General features: G+C 41.8%; 1 protein-coding gene across 5 annotated transcripts in view; it reads left to right on the top strand.

The window, feature by feature from the left end:
* MRTFA (myocardin related transcription factor A) overlaps positions 1-16,867 on the top strand; it is a 222,449-nt gene that overhangs the window by 156,935 nt on the left and 48,647 nt on the right. For 4 of the 5 annotated variants that reach the window (XM_023221912.2, XM_023221913.1, XM_023221910.2 and 1 more), the window contains one exon: positions 10,237-10,302. In XM_023221912.2, the coding sequence (XP_023077680.1) occupies positions 10,296-10,302 (7 nt within the window). In that variant the 5' untranslated portion in view covers positions 10,237-10,295. Of the gene's footprint in view, positions 1-9,664; positions 9,711-10,236; positions 10,303-16,867 lie in introns of those variants that run through there. The other variant, XM_023221914.2, reaches the window with a different exon arrangement.

Below are 16,867 nucleotides of genomic sequence, written 5' to 3'. Positions count from 1 at the left end.
AGGTCAAGCTTTAGGAATTTATAGGAGGCTATGAACTTAGAGTAAGGAAATACTATCCGAAACTACTTTTCACAGTTAATATTGGCTGGGTACAGTGGCTCACACCTGTCATCCCAGCACTTTGGGAGGCTGAGGTGGGAGGATTGCTTGAGCCTGGGAATTCGAGACCAGTCTGGGCAACAGTGAGACCTTGTCTCTACAAATAAAAAATTTAAAAATTAGCTGAGTGTGGTAGTACAAGTCTACAATCCCAGCTACTCTGGCGGCTGAGGTGGGAGGATTGTTTGAGTCTGGTGGGTCAAGGCTGTCTTGAGCCATGATCATACCACTGCACTTCAGCCTGGACAACAGAGTGAGAACCTGTCTCAAAAAAAAAAAAAAAAAAAACCAGTTAATATTTATTAGTAAATGTACTATACTGTATATAAACGAGAACTTAGAAGATACACAGTGTCATATCACATGCATTAAATTTAGATAGAAAACTCACAGAAGCACATCTAGAGATACCAGATTTTATCTCTTTATTGGGTTGTTCTTTAGCCATTCTATTCCCCTTGACAAACCTTTAGTGGTAGTCTACAAGTACATTTTATGGAAGAAGTGTGTTGGAAAATGAAATTTCTCTCCTGTTGTAAACTTTTGAACAAATAATAATTTTTAACTAGCCAGAGCTTGGGGGTCCATTTTCACTGCTCTTTGTCCTCTGCTCCAGTAAGCTACATGTGAATTTGTTGTGGTCTCTGTTGCCCTTGTCCTGCAGGTCCTAGGAGGCCCGTAGCTAAGATGCCAGGACACCATGGAAGCTGGGAAAAGTGTTGATAATTTGTGACAGTGTTATCTCTGGTCTGTATCCTGTTCTCTAGATGTCTGAGTTTAATGCTAAACTTCATGAGATGGGACTTGACACCTCCTAGAAGTGTTCACATCTGATTATTTATTAAATTATTCGTTTGGTGAAAAGGAATTTGATAAAAAAAAGAAAAAATATTTGTTATTAAGTTTTTCAATGTGAAAAATATTAAAAATGATCGTGGAAATAATAACATGTTTATTGTCAAAAAATTTTAACTTAAAAACTGAATGGTTGTTCAAAATACAGAAAAAGATGATGTACCTTAAAACAGTATCAGAGGAAAGGCTACTTACTGGTTATTAGGTGGATTAAACCTGCTTTGCACTATTTACTTGCCATGATCTATCATTGGCATCACAAACATGGGTGGAGCATATTTAATTTCTCCATATGAAGTAAGCTTAAATTAGGCCAAAGTAGCATTACATAGGGTAGCTCTTGACATGGCATTGCATTAGAATTATCTGCTAAGCTTCTTAAAGAGATGAAGTCTAGGCCCCATTCCAGACCAATTAAAAACCTTCCCAGATGATTTCATTGTGAAGGGTAGGGGTTGAGAATCACTGGAATGAGAGAAGGATTACAAGGATAAGGATACAGAATATTTGGTTCCAGTCCGGCTTCATTTCCTAGTATTTTGTTGAGAAATTTTGTGTCTGTATTAATAAGGCATATTCATCTGTAGTTTTGTTTTGATGTCTTTCTCTGGCTTTGGAATCAGAGAATAATACTAGCTTCATAAAATGAGTTGGGGAAGTGTTTTCTCCTCTGTTTCCTGGAAGAGTTTGTGAATGTTTGGTATTAATTATTTTTATTTTTTAATTTATTTTTTTGAGACAGGGTTTTGCTCTGGCACCCAGGCTGGAGTGCAGTTATGTGGTCTCAGCTCACTACAGCCTCGACCTCCCAGGTTCAGGCAATCGTCCTGTCTCAGCCTCCTGAGTAGTTTGGACAACAGGCACTTGCCACCATGCCTGGCTCATTTTTGTAGACACAGTTTCGCCATGTTGCCCAGGCTAGTCTCAAACTCCTGAGCTCAAGCAGTCCACCTACCTGGGCCTCCCAAAGTGCTGGGATTACAAGCATGAGCCACCATGCCCAGCCAGTATTAATTCTTAAGTATTTGGAGAAATATATCAGCGAAGCCTTCTGGACCTGGGCATTTCTTTGTGGGAAGATTATTATTTCAATCTCTTTACTTGTTACACATCTATTCGGATGTTCTATTTCTTGAGTCAGTTTCAGTAATTTATGCCTTCCTAGGAATTTGACCATTGCATTTCTTTTTCTTTTTCTTTTTTTGAGATGGAGTCTTGCTCTGTCACTCATGCTGGAGTGCAGTGGCATGATCTCAGCACACTGCAACCTCCACCTCCCAGGTTCAAGTGATTGTCCTGCCTCAGCCTCCCAAGTAGCTGGGATTACAGGCTTGGGCCACCACATCTGGCTAATTCTTGTTTTTTGTGTGTGTGTTTTTTTTTTTTTAATAGAAATGGGGCTTTGTCATGTTGGCCAGGCTGGTCTTGAACTCCTGACCTCAGGTGATCCACCTGCCTTTGCTTCCCAAAGTGCTGGGATCACAGGCATGAGCTACCACACCTGGCCTCCTTTTGTGTTTCTGATTTTTGTATGTATTTTCTGTTTTTTTTCTTGGTAGTTAGGTAAAGATTTATCAATTTTGTTGTTCTTTTCAAACAACAGACTTTTATGCCTATTGATTTTCTCTGTTGTTTTTCTGTTTTTTGTTGTTTGTTTGTTGTTTTTTGTTTTTGAGACGGAGTCGCGCTCTTTTGCCCAGGCTGGAGTGCAGTGGCGCGATCTCAGCTCACTGCAACCTCTGCCTCCTGGGTTCAAGTGATTCTCCTGCCTCAGCCTCCCGAGTAGCTAGGACTACAGGCGCCTGCTGCCACACCCGTCTAAGTTTTGTATTTTTAGTAGAGACGGGTTTCACCATATTGGCCAGGCTGGTCTCAAACTCCTGACCTCAGGTGATCTGCCCGCCTTGGTGTCCCAAAGTGCTGGGATTACAGGCGTGAGCTACTGCACCTGGCCTATTTTTCTATTTTCTGTATCATTGCTTACCACTTTAATTTCCTTTCTTCTACTTACCATGGTTTAGTTTGCGCTTTTTCTAGTTTCCTTTTTAAAAATTAACTGAATTTTATATTCATCTAGTTTCTTAAGGTAAAGGCTTACAGCATGTATTCCAGATCTTTCTGCTTTTCCAATGTAGGCTGTGAATTTTCTAATATAAACCTATGAATTTCCCTCTAAGCACTGTTTGGCTATATTCCAGAAATTTTGATAAATTGTTTAGTTCAAAGTACTTCTAATTTCTCTCATTCTCTTTTGACCCATTGTTTATGGATTTCCCGAATTTTTTTCTGCTGTTTATTATTTTTCTTTCTCTCTCTCTCTATATACACACACCACACACACACATATATATGTGTGTGTGTGGTGTGTGTATATGTGTATGTGTGTGTGTGTGTATAGACATATATATATATTTTTTTGAGATGGAGTCTTGCTGTGTCACCCAGGCTGGAATGCAGTAGCACAATCTTGGCTCACTGCAACCTCCACCTCCTGGGTTCAAGCGATTCTCCTTCCTCAGCCTCCTGAGTAGCTGGGATTATAGGCACCCACTACCATGCTCTGCTAATTTGTGTATTTTTAGTGGAGATGGGGTTTTACCATGTTGGCCAGGCTGTTCTTGAACTCCTGACCTCAGGTGATCCACCTGTCTTGGTCTCCCAAAGTGCTGGGATTACAGGCGTGAGCCACCATGCCCAGCCATATATTCTTTATATACATAATATTTATAGAGATGGGGTCTTGCTATTTTTGTTACCAGGTTGGTCTCTGACTCCTGACCTCAAGTGATTTTCCTGTTTCAGCCTCCCAAAGTCCTGGGGTTATAGGTGTGAGCCACCATACCTGGCCTGTTTTTGATTTCTAATTTAATTCCATTGTGGTCAAAGAATGATTTTAATCCTTTAAAATGGACTGAAACTTGTTTTATTGTTTGGTATATGTTCTGACCTGGGGAGTGTTCCATGTGTGCTTGAAAAAAAGTGTATGTTCTGCCGTTGTTAGATGGAGTGTTCTATATGTTTGTTAATTCTATATGGTTGATGGTGTCGTTCAAGTCCTATGTATCTGTATTAGTCTGTTTTGGGTTGCTACAAAGGGATACTTGAGGCTGGTTAATTTATAAAGAAAAGAGGTTTATTTGGCTCATGGTTTTGCAGGCTGTACAAGCATGGCACCAGCAGCTGCTCAGCTTCTAGAGAGGCCTCAGGAAGCTTTTACTCATGATGGAAGGCAAAGGGGGAGCAGGAGTGTCACATGGCGAGAGAGGGAGCTAGAGAGATCCCATGCTCTTTTAAACAAGTTTCATGCATGCGCATGAACTAAAAGAGTGAGAACTCATTACTTGCAGGGAGGGCACCAGGCCACTCCCAGCGGATCTGCTGCCCGTGACCCAGACTCCTCCTACTAGGCCCTGCCTCCAACACTGGGGATCATATCTCAGCATGAGGTTTGGAGGGGGCATACATTTGAACTGTTTCAATGTCCTTACTAATTTCTACCTAGTTGTTCTATTGTTGAGAGTGAGGTAGATTGTGATTTTTAGAGGAGATAAACTCAAATACTCCTTATTCAAAATTAGTTAAATAAGCACCATGCAATTTATTAAAATGTAGAAATGCTCTAGTATTAGTTGTACCTTACAAATGCCAGAAATGACATCTATTAATTTAGTTTCTAGTATGTTGGGGCTATTTTAATATTTTTAGTGTGAAGGTCATTGTTAATTCTCATGAAAACTGATGCTTTCAAACTTGGCTCCAACCAGAGCAGTCTTTCAGTCGATTGTTTCTGGGTAGCAATTTCCCCCTGAAGTATGACAGCCTCCAGAGTTGGAAGCCAAATATCTGAGTGGGGTAAGAGAAAAGATTTTTGAGAAGGCTTGTCTGCTTTTTGCTCTCCTCAAGCATATAAATCTCATTAATTTTCAAATGCAGCACTGTTTTGGCTGGCTTATAATTTCTAGTCCAGGAGCATTTCCCTTACTCATCAACAAGTTTGTTTTGGAGCCTTTTCTAACATAAACATTCTGAAAAGCGGTGGCCAAGTTTATTGCCATTTGATTAGAAGTTTCATGAGAAAAAGACTTGTCAGTATTCCTGAGTTACGGCCCAGTTAATGAAATGTCCCTACAGTATGAGAATCTTCCTTGAGAAGACTTAATGTGGAGGGAGGGGTCTTGTTTTTTTGCTGTCCTGTCCTTCTCATACTAACCCCACCTTCCTATTCTTTTCTACGTTCTTGTAATTTATATGTTATCTTCTGATTGTGGAAGCCTTGGTGAAATCAATACATGTATAAGGTAGGAACAGCTACCAACTGCATGTTTCCTTTCCAGTGAAATCCGGGACAAATGACCAATGGAAGAGCTGGGCATGAGAACTCCAGTTCTTATTCCTTTCTTGTTCCAGTCCTGATTGACCCAACTGTTTGATGTGTTCATTTCTTGGGTATTACCCCTTGAATCCTATCAACATGCTTCCATGGTCTTACACGGCAGAGATATGTTAAGGTCACTCCTTGGATTTCCTTCACCCCTAAAGTAGCTATTCAAATAGCAATTGATGCCTTTGTTTGAGGCAGGTAAAAAACTTGATTATTTCCATGGAGAGTGGAGAACCTAGGGTTTTTCATTTTATGGTTGTGTTTCTTTTCTTTTTATTCCATTCTTTTTAGCAGGCAACTCAGTTGATTCACCACCCATCAGCTCTGAAGACATCCATTCATCTATATATAGGTTGTTTACACAGACTCATTTAGAAACATGATATATTAGATTTGTGGAAATCAGTAACAGTAAAGGATTGAAGACTTATGCTTGTATACAAATAAATATTTTTGTTTAGTCTTTACTGGCTTGGGGAATGATGAGCAGATCTAAGTCGATATACAATGACATAGAGAGATGTCAAAATTCCTACTCTCCTAAATCTCCATAGGCTTGTACGGTCTGTGAAAATCATCGTTTGTTTCAGATATTTCTTGTTGAGGGTGGATGTGCATTAAATTTATGGCCTCTGAAATTTATTCCTGATTTTGGTAACTTTGGCAGTGAACACAGAACATATGGCTCTGTGGTATTTACTGAAAGGGGGTTATTAAATAATTGCTTCTAAAATGAATAATCCTAAGGTCTGGAAATGTAAAGTCATTTTATTTATTTATAATGCTTAGAATTAAGAGGAATTAATAGACCAAGGAAACAGAAACTTCATATAAACAGCTATTTCTTTGTAGTTGAAAGTTTCCGACGATGGATCATTTTAAGTCTACACAGATAAACATAAAGCAGATAAATTATAAAACAAAATGAATTATAGGTTGACTGCCATAATTCTGAGTTTACTGCTTCAGTCTTTTTTCCCCTTCTTTGTAACCATTGAAGGTTATGCAGTGCATAAAACAACACATATCTAAATCAGGTTATTGCAGTACCCAAGATAATTCTGTTATTTGAGTGGGGAACTTTTGTCAGATGTCAGATAAACACAGAGTTCAAAGTTAACTCCTAGGAAGGACCAGATGGAATTTTCAGATAACAGAACTTTAATTTCATTTAGTTTTAGAGGTGGAAAAGGTTTTTTATATAAGCTTTCCTCTTTGTACTAGAGCTGTATATGTGTGTTTAAATATATATACATGCATAATATATACACGTGTGTATATATGTGTATGTATATTTAAGTTGAATATGCCTTTACTATAGTCTCCACAGAAAACTTGAATCATAAATTTATTAAATGTGTTAGCTTTCATAAATTTAAATTTTTGCATTCATGAAGCAAGAAGTTTTTCAATCAAGAAGTTTATATAATATCCCTATGGCCCTGTTTATATATGGTTTACTTAAGAAGGCTAGTGGTTAATATTTCAAAATTATTCTTGGATAATAGCCATTGCTTATGTTAGTTATTGTTTCTTTGAAGTATTCAGACTTACTGAATTGCATTGTTCCCTTATTCTGTGAAATAAAATTAATTTGTTACATTTAATCATTTTCTAATAGCTCATTTTACACTGGGCTTTAGAAACACTCTAAAAGATGACAATTATTTGCCCTTTTATGCCTCTTACATTTTATCCTGCTTGGCTCTCTTTTCTTTCCGACAGAGGCACATTGCATATGATCAGGTGCCTCTACTCTAGAGTCACGGAAATGTGGGTATGAATCCCAATTCTAGCACCTTTGAGCTGTGTGACAAAAGGCAAACTTTTAAATATCTGATTCTTAAGTTTCCTCATCTGTAAAATTGAGGTAATAACTGTAGTATCCTCACAGGGCTTTTTTAAAGGATTAAATAAGTTAAAAGCATGACGGTCACTTAACACAGGGCCTGACACATAGTAGCACACTCAATTATTATTTGTGTTTTATTAATGCAATTATTGTTGCTGATCTATGGTTATAATTTTTTTTTCTGAAATCAACTTCCTAGAGTAAATTTGTTTTACTGAAGTTGATCACCTGAATTCGTTTGACCCTGTTGAACCATCCATTTTACTTAGCCCCTTTGTCTGTCTCGCCAGAGAATAAACCCAGGTAATCACACTCCACTCCTATTATCACAGTAGAGCAGGCTTTCAGAAGATCCTAGAGAGGCAAAGTAAGGCCCAGGTTTTATAATCAGAATCCCTGTCTCCATATCCTGTTCTACCTCTTATTAGTGGGATAACCTTAGGTGTATTACTTAAACCTGCTGGGCCTCACTTTGCTTCTCTGTAAAATAGGATTAGTAATACCTATCTTGGCCCGGCACAGTGGCTCGCACCTGTAATCTCAGCACTTTGGGAGGCTGAGATGGACAGATCGCTCAAGCCCAGGAGTTCAAGACCAGCCTGGGCAACATGGTGAAACCCCGTATCTACAAAAAAAAAATTTAAAAATTAGCCGGGCGTGGTGGCACACACCTATAGTTCCAGCTGCTCCAGAGGCTGAGGTGGGAGGATCCCTTGAACCAGGGATATCAAGGCCTTGGTGAGCTGAGATTGCGCCACTGCACTCCAGCCTGAGTGACAGAGTGAGACCTTGTCTCAAAAAAACAAAACACCAAAATGTATCTTCATATGGTTGTTACGAAGATTAAATAAGTTAAAATATAAAAGAATGTAAAACAGTGTCTGGCAGAGAGTACTTGCATCATAAATGTCAGCTATTATTGTAACTCCTGCTGTTTTTATCTATTTAGTTCTCCAAGGCTTTGTTCTTAACAGTGTTAATTTGTAAAATAATAGCCTCTTGGTTCAGTTTCTCAGACTGTTTGTAACATCCTTTTGGAATCCAGTTCAGTACAAGAAATAATGATTGAATGCCTACTATGTATTAAGTGCAGTGAGGGACATATATCAGTAAGGCATATTCTCTCCAGGAACTTATAAACTGGTAGCAGAGGTAAGATATTGAAGGGCTACTATTACACAAGGCAAAATATTATACTTTTTCCTAACACATAAAAGGTAGCTCACAGGAGGCCTAGAGTAACTCTGAATGCTGTGGAGTGAGTCAGGAAGTTCAGATGAACAGGGTAGGGATTTCCAGGTGAAGTGAATAAAAGAGGTAGGAAAAAACTCATGGTACTTGAGGAAGAGTAACTGGCCAGCCTTGATTAAGATGGCTTAAAATGGGAGAGAGACAATACAGGCAAGGACACAGCCAGGGAGCTACGACTGCAGCATGGGAAAACATGGCAGGGTAAAATTGATAAGAGAGGAGTGTGAGTGTGAGGAGGTAGAGTTGAAGTTGGCTTAGACATTAAAAACTGGGAAAAATAGTGATATCATTAAAGAAGTAAGAAGGATGGGAAGTGGATTGGGTTTTTGGGAGGAAAACAAGTTTGGCTTTGGATCTACTGAATTTGAGATATAGGCAGGAGCATGGTTATGGTTCTGCCATTCTTGGATGCCTCCCTAAAAACTGCTCTGTGGATAGAAAAGGCAGATATTAAGATGATTCCATTAGATTCTGGTTCCTCTCAGATGTGACTTGGAAGGCCCCTACACTTGAAGACTTAATTATGTAAGGAGACTTTCCTTGGCCCGTGGGATCCTCCTAACCCTCCTTCTCCGAACATTTTCTTTTTTTTGTTTTCTTTTTTGACATGGAGTCTTGCTCTGTCACCCAGGCTGGAGTGAAGTGGTGTGATCTCAGCTCACTGCAGCCACTGCAGTTTCTCAGTCTCTGAATGACAGCTGTGCCATCGTCATTCTGCCTAGTTTGTAGTTGTAACACCCTTTAGGTTTAACTGGCTTTTGAAAGAAAGATAGTTGATGTTTTTTTTTTTTCCTGAGAGAACGTCTCACTCTTGCCCAAGCTGGAGTGAGAGAGAATAGCGTGATCTCAGCTCACTGCAACCTCTGCCTCCCAGGTTCAAGCAGTTCTCCTGCCTCAGCCTCCTGAGTAGCTGGGATTACAGGTGCGTGCCACCACACCTGGCTAATTTTTGTATTTTTAGTATAGATGGGGTTTCACCATCTTGGCCAGTTTGGTCTTGAACTCCCGACCTTGTGATCTGCCTGCCTTGGCCTTCCAAAGTGCTGGGATTATAGGCGTGAGCCATCGCACCTGGCTGATAGTTGATTTTTAACTTTAAAAAACTCTCTATTAAGTTGTTTCATTAAGCAGTATTGCCAGAGTGAAAATAAGAGAAACACCCATCAGTCTCCCCTAGCCCGGATGTGCTTTGAGTCATCTAGCTTGATTGTTTCACCTCAACAGAAAAGGCTGCAAGTGAAGAGAAAGAAGAAAAACAGAGGCATATTAATGGTAAAATATTTTGTAGGCTAGAAAAAGGCATTGCTTGGTGAAATGGCTATAATTTTTAGATACAAAAAAAAAGTTTACGAATAGTACTTCCTGATCTATGTGAGTAGTACTTTCATTCACTATACTTATGGTAGTAAACATTTGTTAAGCGTAGAACCTCTGGAGAGCTTTTTCTGCTGGGTGATGGTCCTCGTTATGATATTTTGAGTTTGGAATAGGTGTTTTTTAGTTTTAGGAGGAGGAGTCAGTGTTGTGGAGGTTTTGAGCAAAAGTCAAGACTGGTGCTTTGTGGATTGTTATCGCCCTGCAAGACCCTTCGCAACTTCCTCTCACCGCCCACAGCAGAATACGGAAACTCTGCTGTATCAGGCCACTTCTGCAATTACAGACAGTTGCACTTCAAGGGGACCCTTCTTTCACACTACATCCTTCTGTTTTTAGACTTTTTTTGCATTTAAAAATGTGTTTTTTGAGGTGGAATACCCAACTGACCCCTCATCTCTTCTCTCTCTCTGCTGCCCTGCAGTGCTACAGTTGAAACTCCAGCAGCGCCGGACCCGGGAAGAACTGGTGAGCCAAGGGATCATGCCGCGTAAGTGCCTCTCTTTCAGCATTTGGTAGATTGCTTTTAGGACATGGCCGTGTTTACTGAGTATGCCATGGAAAGCATCTAACATAAAACAAGGATGATGGGTTTTATTTTCCACTCTTTTCTTTCTCATGACTTTCCAAGTTTAGAGCTCAATCACTAAATAGTTAACTAATTGATCAAATTCAGTGAAACAAACTGGGTTTAAAGGGTCAAACCTGGTTTAAATTAGGTGTAAAGGGTGCCATTGAATTTTCCTGTACTTTGGAATTGCACCTCTAAAAGAGTTTTCACTCTGTTATACTTCCTTTTATAGGAGGGGGGCAGATCTTGAGCTGGGGTATTGTGAGGAAGAACCACTTCTTGCATATGCTTTGCCTTCATGTTCTGGTTCTTAGGAAGAGAAACCTCTTTTCTGGTATTTTGAATCAACCACAGGTTTATGCAGAGCGAGATCCTGAGATACTCTAAGGCTGGCCTGGGTGTGAGCATGGCTAAGTACAGTCGTTGATGGCGCTATCACAGCACTGGGCTCAGTGGGTGCAGAAGTCCGTCCCTTAGGGGAAAAAAGAAACCAAACCTTGCAATCTGTTAGAAGTAAGGAAATTTGCCTTTAATACCAACAGCATTATAAACAGAGTTGAAACTGGAGCTGGTAAGGTTTTCATCTTTCTGACATTTCTTTTTTGAATCATCAGCAGAGAACATAGGCTCTCCCTCTTTTCTGTTTGTATGTTATCACTACTTGGATACGCCGTAAGTCAAAAAACAGTCATACAACTTCTAGCTTCATGGTGGGAGAACTGATGTTTTTCACTTTAACTCATGATCTGCTGGCTGACTGCTACCATATTTTCCTAGCTCTCATTCATTCATTCATTCATTCAACATCTTTGAGTACCTAATGTATGCCAGTTGATACAGCAAGATAAAGCCGGCTCTTGCTCGCAAGTGATTTATGTTTAGAAGGGCAAGACTAGTAATAGACAAGAAATTTCAGAGCAGGGATCACCTTGAAGTGCAGCTGGTAAATTCAGAGCATGGTAAGTACTATGAAGTCAATTAACTGATTGGTGCATTAATAAGTAAAAGGAATAAGATGGGGTCACTTTGAATAAGATGTTCAAGAAAGGCCTCACTGAAGAGGAAAGATCTGAGCTGAGATATAAAAGATCAGATGAAACTGGCCATTCAGAAGGCAGGAAGAGGGCTCAGAAGAAAAAACAAGGGTTTGGGCCTGGTGCAGGCAAGAAGTTGGTGTGTTTGGAGATCATCAAGTAAGCCAATGGGGCGGGGCATGGTGGAGAGAGAGAAGCGGCAAGTGAAGACGGGTAAGGTGGGCAGGGCCAGAACCAGAGCATTATCACCTACATAGAGGAATTGGATTTGAATTTTCATTTTCATTTTTTTTTTTTGAGATGGAGTCTTGTTCTGTTGCCCAGGCTGGAGTGCAGTGGTGCAATCTTGGCTTACTGCAAGCTCTGTCTCCCGGGTTCATGCCATTCTCCTGCCTCAGCCTCCCAAGTAGCTGGGACTACAGGCGCCCACCACAAGGCTTGGCTAATTTTTTTTTTTTTTTTTTTTAAGTAGAGACGGGGTTTCACCGTGTTAGCCAGGATGGTCTCGATTTCCTGGCCTTGTGATCTGCCTGCCTCAGCCTCCCAAAGTGCTGGGATCACAGGCGTGAGCCACCACGCCCGGCCTTCATCTTAATTTTTGAGAGATGGGGTCTTGCTATGTTGCCCAGGCTGGACTCAACCTCCTGGGCTCAAGCAGTCCTGCCTCAGGCTCCTTAGTGGCAGGGAGTACTGGTGTGCCTCACCATGCCCAGCTGGATTTGGTTTTAAGTGCAATGGGAAGCCACCGAAGACTTTTAAGCAAGTCAGGACGGACCTACTACAATAGTGATAGGGTCCATTTCTAAGAGAACCTTGTAACAAGTATAAGGAGCCTGGAGTCTATTTCTTTATTTTAACAATTTTTTTTTTTTTTTTTGTCGGGGGCGGGGGTACAAAGTCTTGCTCTGTCATCCAGGCTGAAGTACAATGGCATGCTCATGGGGCACTGCAGCCTCCACCTCTCTGGCTTTCAAGCAGATCTTCCCACCTCAGCTTCCTGAATAGCCCTGGGACTATAGGTGCAATCCATCATGCCTGCCTAATTGTTTTTACTTTTTATAGAGATGGAGCGTGCCTATGTTGCTCAGACTGGTCTTGAACCCCTGGGCTCAAGCGGTCCTCCTGCCTAACCCTCCCAAAATGCTGGGGTTACAGGTGTGAGCCACCTTGCCTGGCTTGGGGTCTGTTTCTATCCTAAACATCAGCCCAGAGAGCTTAAGTCCCAAATTAATCTTTTTGTTTACTGCAGTTCATTGACAGACTATTTAGCTACATTATGCTATCTTCTATGGCCTCCAGTGAAGGACTCTCTACCCCCAGTTCTTAAAGCATTAGGTAACTTGTGCTGTGCATCAGCAATGTGATCAGGTCGGGCAATGCTGTACTTTACAAAACTCTCATAATCTCCCAGTCCATACGGTGGAGAAACAAGATACCTACCCAATGTCTCATCTACTTGTCCTTTTCACCAAGGACATCATATAGTGTCTACTTTGTGCCTAGAGTAGTCCTAGATGCTACCAAGATTAAAGAAGATGCATGGTACCTGTCTTCAAGACATTGAACAGCCAAAATTTGAGCTGCCAAAACGTACCCATACACAAAATAAAGAGCAATTCAGTGCTGACACATGGGATACTATCTGTAATTACAGCACTAATTCTGAGAGCATAATGCCACTTCTCAGGACTTATAGTATGTTCAGGATCTAAAAGCACTGCGCAGAATGAGTGCCCTGCATTCTTTTTCCTGTCTTTCCTGTAATAACAGGGGCTACTGGAGATCATTGTTTAATAGGATTTATCTGTTAGTCTCCTTGCTTAGCATTTCTTGTAATACTCTGTTGCTAAGACAAATAAGCCAGGTGCAGTGGCTCACACCTATAATCTCAGCACTTTGGGAGGCCGAGGAGGGTGGATCACCTGAGGTCAGGAATTCCAGACCAGCCTGGCTAACATGCTGAAACCCCGTCTCTACTAAAAATATGAAAATTATCCGGGCATGGTGGCATGCCTGTAATCCCAGCTACTCGAGAGGCTGAGGCAAGAGGATCGCTTGAACCTGGGAGGTGGAGGCTGCAGTGAGCTGAGATTGCACCACTACACTCCAGCCTAGGCAACAGCGAGACCCTGTCTCCAAAAAAAAAAAAAAGACAAATGATGCTTTGGTTATTGCAGCTATCTGCGTATATGCTTGTATCTCCTACTAGACTATGATCTCCTTGAGAAAGTATCATTCATATATATATATAATCGGTCCCCAGTGCCTGGCACTGAATGAAGGAATGAATGAAGACAGCCAGTTGTTTTTTTTTTTTTTTTTGACGGAGTCTCGCTGTATCGCCCAGGCTGGAGTGCAGTGGCCGGATCTCAGCTCACTGCAAGCTCCGCCTCCCGCATTTACGCCATTCTCCTGCCTCAGCCTCCGGAATAGCTGGGACTACAAGCGCCCGCCACCTCGCCCGGCTAGTTTTTTGTATTTTTTAGTAGAGACGGGGTTTCACCGTGTTAGCCAGGATGGTCTCGATCTCCTGACCTCGTGATCCGCCCATCTCGGCCTCCCAAAGTGCTGGGATTACAGGCTTGAGCCACCGCGCCCGGCAACAGCCAGTTGTAAAGTGCAGTGTGTGCATGTGTGTATGAGAGAGTCCGACAAACTGAAACAGATACCAGTCTATTGAAAACCTGTTGGAATTCTGGGCATGGAGTTTGAAACAACACTCCCATTCTGTCAGAAGCCCAGATTCTAAAATTGTCCTGAATATCTAATCATATACTTTGGGTTGTTCTCTGTGTCTGTGAAGTGAGAATAATTGCCTTTCCTGTGGGAATGGAAATAACCTGCTTCTATGAGAATATTGCATTTTCCCATATACCAAGATCCACCTTCAGCTGTGGACATAGTCTTATTATCAGTTTTTCTAGAGAAGGAAGTAGGTAACAAATTCTTAGATTATAAGAAAGAATGTTGAGGACTGGGAGTAGTTTCAGGTGTGAATTTCCTTCTCATTTATGTACCTGTTGGTACATGGATAGGGTCTCTTGTTCCCAGAAATGAGGCTCTTTTTTTTTTTTTGCCAGACCCCTACCTAGTGAGTAACCCTCCTTCACCCCTACCCTGTGTCCCCCAACTCCTGTTGTAATCTCCAACATCCTTTGCTACCCCAACACCCTGTCATCTTACTGACTTCCACTAACCCCACTCCTCACCCTCCACTCCATATCTTTTTTTTTTTTTTTTTTTTGAGACGGAGTCTCATTCGCCCAGGCTGGAGTGCAGTGGTGTGATCTTGGCTCACTGCAAGCTCCGCCTCCTGGGTTCATGCCATTCTCCTGCCTCAGCCTCCCGAGTAGCTGGGACTACAGGCACCCCCCGCCATGCCAGGCTAATTTTTTGCATTTTTAGTGGACACGGGGTTTCACCGTGTTAGCCAGGATGGTCTCGATCCCCTGACCTCGTGATCCACCTGCCTTGGCCTCCCAAAGTGCTGGGATTATAGGTGTGAGCCACCGCCTTTATTTTTTTTTTGAGATGGAGTCTTGCTCTGTTGCCCAGGCTGGAGTCAGTGGTGCCATCTCAGCTCACTGCAACCTCTGCCTCTCGGATTCAAGTGATCCACCTGCCTCAGCTTCCCGAGTAGCTGCGACTACAGGCACGTGCCACCATGCCTGGGTAATTTTTGTATTTTTAGTAGAGACAGAGTTTCACCATGTTGGCCAGGCTGATCTCGAACTCCTGACCTCGTGATCTGCCCGCCCTGGCCTCCCAGAGTACTGGGATTACAGCTGTGAGCCACCACGCCCAGCCCTCCAATCCCATTTTCTTGACCTGAGATGTTTGTTTGTTTTGTTTTATTGAATGGATTCTTGTTGTCGCCCAGGCTGGAGTGCAGTGGCGGGATCTTGGCTCACTGCAACCTCCACCTCCAGGGTTCAAGCAGTTGTCTCGCCTCAGTCTCTCAAATAGCTGGGACTATAGGTGTGCATCACCATACCCAGCTAATTTGTGTATGTGTGTGTGTTTTAGAGATGGAGTTTCACCATGTTGGCCAGGCTGGTCTTGAACTCCTGACCTCAAGTGATCTGCACACCTCGGCCTCCCAAAGTGCTGGGATCACAGGTGTGAGCCACCACGCCTGGCCAGCCTGAGGGGTTTCTGAAAAGAGCTCTCAGATTTAAATTTGTTGTACAATTTAGGAGGTAGGCAGGGCCCTCAGGCCGAGGGAATGGGCAAGTTATGGCTGTATTTTGTCTCATCATTTCTGGTTAACATCTTCTATCAAATTCTTCTCCGTTGAATTTTTCTGCCTCCAGGAAGGAAAGAAACCCATCTACCTCATCTTCCAGAACACTTTCACGTTGTTATCCTGTAGGACTGGCTGTCCTGACATCGTCATATCTGTAGGACACAGTGTGCTTCAGTGGCTCCCTTCCCTTCAGGGTTGTTCTGTTTCTACATGTCATTCAGTGTTGGGGTATGACCTTTCCATAAAATTTAAGGGATTAAAGAATCCCCTGATTCCTACATACCTCTCTGTGCTGCTTGATATGCTCTGTTCATGGCATCTCAACTGAGATACAGAAGTTTTTGATGTGCTGTTAAACAGAATCATTTTGCAGTATTCTTTATTCTCGTGTAAACATAAGTTTCAAATTTAGCATCACTTAACTCTACCAAATACAGAGTGCCAGATAGCAGAGGCTTATATAGTCTAGGCCCTAAATTTTCACTAATGATGTCTTGCACATATCTTGAGGGCGAGGACAGATGGCACAGATAGGGAGCTGGTCTTGAAATCCAAAGATGAAGACCAGGAATGCCACTGTATCCAGGATGAAGACTCACAGAAGAAACTGGTCATGTTTGGTACACTTTCTTCTCAAAGCTTCCCCTGCAGCCTTTCTCTTTGATGTTTAAAGGTGTACAGGGTCATAAGGTTAAGGTGAAAATTAAGAAAAACGTTCTGGCATGAGAGCTGTTGCAGAGGATAACCTTTCAAAGGAAGACATGGAAGGTTTTCTGACCTAGACAAATCAGAAAAAAGTCGCCTGTATTCTTTCTGGATGTGAGAGACGCTTGTTTGTCTCTTATCAGTCCTTTATAATTGAGAATCCTTGAAAAAAAAGCAGAGTACCATGTTTCTAATGCTACAGTTAACCCTCAATTTATTATATTCCCATATTCAAGTAGTAGAAAAACCTTGACTAACACGTGAGGAAATGATTATTTTTGTGCTATAGATCTTTGAACACCTTGCTCTGTCTTCTTGACCAAGCTTGTTTTTTTCATTTTTAATGATGTTCCTGTGCACCCACAGCAGAGTTAACATTTCTTCTTAAAAGTGCCAGGATTGATGACTGTGGTCTCTCTCTGTCTGAAGCTGCAATTCATCTCCCTCCCTCCCTCCCTCCCTCCCTCCCTCCCTCCCTCCCTCCCTCCCTCCCTCCCTT

Source organism: Piliocolobus tephrosceles, chromosome 19, assembly GCF_002776525.5.
Source record: "Piliocolobus tephrosceles isolate RC106 chromosome 19, ASM277652v3, whole genome shotgun sequence".
NCBI classification, from domain to species: Eukaryota; Metazoa; Chordata; class Mammalia; order Primates; family Cercopithecidae; genus Piliocolobus; species Piliocolobus tephrosceles.
Note: the sequence above shows the minus strand (reverse complement) of the source record. Positions and strands in the feature narration are given on the sequence as shown.